Source organism: Adiantum capillus-veneris, chromosome 26 (assembly GCF_014529385.1).
Source record: "Adiantum capillus-veneris isolate H3 chromosome 26, ASM1452938v2, whole genome shotgun sequence".
Classification (NCBI taxonomy): Eukaryota; Viridiplantae; Streptophyta; class Polypodiopsida; order Polypodiales; family Pteridaceae; genus Adiantum; species Adiantum capillus-veneris.
In genome coordinates, this window is record NC_140956.1 from 736,194 (window position 1) to 740,745 (window position 4,552).

The 4,552-nt window shown below is 49.3% G+C and overlaps 1 protein-coding gene across 1 annotated transcript; it reads right to left on the minus strand.

The window, feature by feature from the left end:
• Positions 1-1,686: 1,686 nt before the first annotated feature.
• Positions 1,687-2,824, minus strand: LOC147422867 (uncharacterized). Its single transcript, XM_086501648.1, has 2 exons — positions 2,474-2,824; positions 1,687-2,358 (listed from the first exon to the last, which is right to left on the minus strand). Exons 1-2 carry the CDS (start codon positions 2,822-2,824, stop codon positions 1,831-1,833), a joined length of 879 nt encoding a protein of 292 aa, XP_086357774.1. The 3' UTR covers positions 1,687-1,830.
• Between the last annotated feature and the right edge of the window lie 1,728 nt (positions 2,825-4,552).

Below are 4,552 nucleotides of genomic sequence, written 5' to 3' on the forward strand. Positions count from 1 at the left end.
TTCTGAACCTTGTAATAGATATTCTGTTAACCAACGCAATTACTTTGTAATCAACGTAGACTCCTGAACCTTTGAATATATAGCTTTAAAGATGACAAATATATCCATTACCCTCGGGTTGAGTAGAAGAGCCACAATATGGTTGGACGAAAAGAGGGGGCTGTGTGCATGAACTCAAGTCTACACCAAGTAACAAATCGCGTGCGTAAGCAAATTGATGAAGTCCTTGCCTTGCAACGGGGAGGATGTGAGTTCAAGCCCCTCCAACCCTGAAAGAACTAGATGGTTGAGGTCCGGGAGTCTAGATCCCCTTTAAAAGTGGGTGTGCAATAGTGTCAAAGAAAGTGGCTAGAAAAGCTAGGCATTCTCGCTGCCCTAGATGTAATAGAACTCGGTAGTGGAGGACATAGAAGAGTAGCATGAGATGTGCAACATGTTCTGCATGAGAGCAGATTCCCAAAGCCCCTTATCACCAAGGGAGCGAATATCACCCCAGCAACACAAAGGCCACACAGAGGAAAGAAGGACCCACCTGCTGAAGAGAGATTAATGCAATTTTACTTTCAACCTCCCAACCACTCGGGGCGATGCATCATGGGATGGGTGATTTAGAGCCTCCCAACAACTGGGGAAGATGTGTCATGGGATGGGTGACTTAGAACCTCCCAACCACTGGGGGATATGTGCCATGGGATGGGTGACTTAGAGCTGAATCACACCTTAGTGTGTGGGGGTAATAAGAAGCAGGAAGCTTTACAGGTCGCACCGAAGGGCAGTGGAGGTAAGAGGAGACTTTCAAGCAGGGGAATGCATTCGTTGCAGGCTTGTCATTAGAGGAGATTATGCGAGGAATGAGGAGAGCTGAGATTCTCCATGAGTATAGCTTAATACTGCAAAAAGGTGAGGTAATAACAGAACTGTAAGAGGGCTTCTATTCTCATGTAGTACATCTCGCGTTTTCCATTTCTAGACGATTGCCTCTCCCTACTGCCCCTGTTGCACATAGTGCGACTCAGCTCTTAGAGCATCACCAAGGATTTTTCCGTACGTTCAGTAAGGAATTTGACCAAGTTATAAACATTTCTGGTGTGTCGCAACATGGGTGACGGGAGCATTGGTACGGAAATGATTCATCGTCAAAGAAGATTCCATAAGAGGCGATATGCAACCGTGAAGTCACTCCCATAATTTGCAATACCCACGAGGGATATGAGCAACAGTGTGCAGTTTTTCTCTATCAATATCTCTAGCTCTTACATCAAGGTGACTAATCACCTTTATCAAGCCCACTATCATCAGGCCAACTAGAGCCTGCATTGGCAACAAAATCACGGATTGAATACCTAGATAACCAGCTACTTGCACTTGGAATGTCTCCGCATAATCCCACTCTTGCAACTCTTCCAGTCATTTGGACAGATGACACAAAATATTTGCTTCTTGAAGAAAGAGTTTCATCTGAGCTGCCAAGTGATCACACGTATATATTGCTTCTATGAGCAAGAAATTCATGGGTCCTGCTGCTAAACCTTAGCTGTTCAAAATGCAAATTTGTTGGTATCCACACTACGTAATCTTTGAATCTCTTGATCCAATCCCTTTATAATCCTGTCCTCCTCCTTGTAGACTCCTGTCTGCAGCAAGTCTAATCTTTGCTTTGTGAGCCTTTTAATGTCTGCAGTTTGGAATTCAGATAGCTGTGAAGTGTAGAATGAGACATCAAAGCTCCCAAAATCATCATCCACATCAGTATGCCGATTCATTGAATGTCCATCCAACAAGCCCATCCTCATGACTGGCACACTTCCATCATCTTTTGTGGCAGCTTCCTCAAAACATGGAAGTACTCAAATTTACATGGGACAAGTTATCTAAAGCATCGAATTTTCCATTAAAGCAGTCATCAAACTCATCCCTTTCATGTAGGATTGAAGAGTAGCCTTGCTTCAACACTTCACCCGCCGCTGAAACATCATCAGTTCTCATACTCACCTGCACCACCTCGTCTAAGAAATTCCCCTTCTCCACACCATCCTTTGTAAATCTTTCATTAACTCCCAAATTGCCAGAAAATGGAAGTGTAGATGCTGCATACGTATTATGAACTTCTTTCTCACCACGAGACGTTGAATTAAGCTCATTTTTTGGGGCCATTAAGGTCGGATTGTCATGCATCTGAAGTCGCTCTAATTCTTCCTTCAATTGGCGCAATTCCAATCTTTCCTGGTCAGTCTTCCGTGCCTGAGCCTCAATAAGAGACTGCAAAGCAAGATTCCCCCGATCCTGGGCACGTCGATCGGCCTCATTTTGTGTCCGCTGCTTGTGAAGCTTTGCAAGCTCCCTAGCCAATTTTTGGACCTGAAAGGTTGCCAGAGGGCAGGCACAAGATCACAAGATCAATCTTCATGAAGATTACAAAAAGAATCTATTCAGTGACCCAAGTAATAAATTCCTTCTGAATGATAGATGATACCTGAGCCTTGTAACCATTCTTGGTTCTTATGGCTTGTTCATAGTTCCTCTTGAAATCATTGCATTGTTGCTTCAAAAGCATCACTTGCCCAAGCAATTCTGCTTCCGATGTTTTGTAATGTTCAGTTTTATATGCGCACAATTGCTTTTCCAGTTCTGCAAGAGCTACATTAGCTGTTGCAAGCCGCTTCTCTAACACAGAATGCTGCTCCTTTAATGCAGTAAATTTGGTTCTCTCCAACTCAACACGATGTTCACACTCGGACTGTAGCCGCTTCACTGCGACCTGTACTTTGGAAAGGCAAGTTTTCTCAACAAATAAGCAGCAGACATTAAGAGATGTGTGCAACATTGTGTGTATGCACATGAGAGAGAGAGAGAGAGAGAGAGAGAGAAATGAAATGAAATGTTATATTAACGTCTTCAAAAGGCCAAAGTGACCTATGAGACCAGAAAGTTACAATGTGGTGGATCTGATACAAAGTCAGAGTAACAAGATGACAACATGGCGAAATAAAATACTATGGAATCGAACTCCGAACTTGCGAGCTCGCTACTGCTACCACTTCTTTCCAAGATTGGCTCCGCAATCGAGACTATCCTGGAGACACCTCGTACGGCAGCATCAGTAGCTGCCAAGGCGGCTGGCATCCCCTCAGTTCGAGATTTTGTCAGAGATACCCACACGCTCCCGAAGGTCATCCTTCTGCCTCGGGTGAGTGGGGGTTGGTTTAGACAGAGTGTCGAGTACTCGCGCCTCCCGAACCAGTGCTTCATTTGCAGACAGATGGGCCACCTAGCGAAGGCCTGTCCACGAAGGAGGCCACGACCTGCACCTCAGCCTCAGCCCCAGCCTGCCAAGGCTGGGCCGCAGCCACAGCCAGCGGCACAGCTCACAGATTCAGAGCCACCCTCCGAGCATGGGGCTCCAGCGGAGAAGGGATGGCAACAGGCCCGTGGCTGTCGACGCCAGGGGCCACAGCGGCAGCCTGGCACTCAGAGTGGCCCTCAGGTGCCTACTCGGCAACGGTGGGTTCCCACGGGGAACCGCTTTGGTCCTCTTGAGCAGGAGGAGCCCCCTACGCCAGCCTCCACCTCCGCTTCACCCTCGCCAGCCGCCCCCCCTCATCCTCATCCCCCCCCCGCCCTCTGCTCCCGTCCACTCCCCACCTCGCCTCTCTACCTCTGTCGCCCCACCCCGCTCCTCTTCCCCTCCGCCCCCCCCCCCAGCTCCTTCTCCCCCCCTTCCTGCTCCAGTTCCACGGTCGACTCAGGAGACTGGTCCCTCGCCGGCGGCTAGGAGATCTCTTGGCAACGCCTTTGCCACGAGTCGCCTAGCGAGAGAGAGTCAGCCCTTCTTGCGGCCCCCTCTGCAGATTCAGACATCTTCCCTTGCAGCTATCCCTCGTGGTCTGACCAGCATTGACCTCCGACGCCGCTGGGGTTTCTTCGACTACGGGTTCACTCGCTTTCTCGGCGATTCCGTAGCAGACCACGAGGCAGCCTGCTTCAGGGTCCATGCTTTGTTCCTCGCCGCTAGGGGGACAGAGGCCTTGGACTCAGCAGTTGGTTTCTCCTTCCCCCTCTGTGATAGGGCTGAGACAGAGTGGTCCCTCGACTCAGTGTTGGGATGGTTGCATACACATGTTCTCGAGTTCTCTCACCACATGGGAGAACTTGGAGTTACAGATTTGCTGCAGACTTTGTGGCCACTGGCCAAGTTTGCGGTGACACCCCCTAGACTCAGCAGGATGTAGACACATTGTGGTGTACTTTTTTGCTGATACGCAGTGTTTGCCTTGCTATGTATACATTCATGAGGACTCCTGGACAGAGGAGGTTGCTTTACGCACGGCTCGCTCTGCTTGGACTTGGGCTAGGCACTCACTGCAGTCTCGCCTATCTAGAGGACGCTCGGATGCGGATTACTCCCCATCCAAGCCAGCCTCGAAGATAGCCCGTCTTGCTGCTGCGGCAACATCTGTTCTCTCTCGCTCCCCATGAGGATCGTCTCGTGGAACGTGCAGGGACTAGGTGGGCCCCAGTTTCAGCGACAGCGGGGCCGATTGCGACGGGAGCT

Coding starts and splice junctions, on each gene's coding strand:
- LOC147422867 (XM_086501648.1), bottom strand. CDS start 2,824: ATGTTGCACACATCTCTTAATGTCTGCTGCTTATTTGTTGAGAAAACT. Junction 2,359..2,473: donor AGAATGGTTACAAGGCTCAG/GTATCATCTATC, acceptor GCAACCTTTCAG/GTCCAAAAATTGGCTAGGGA.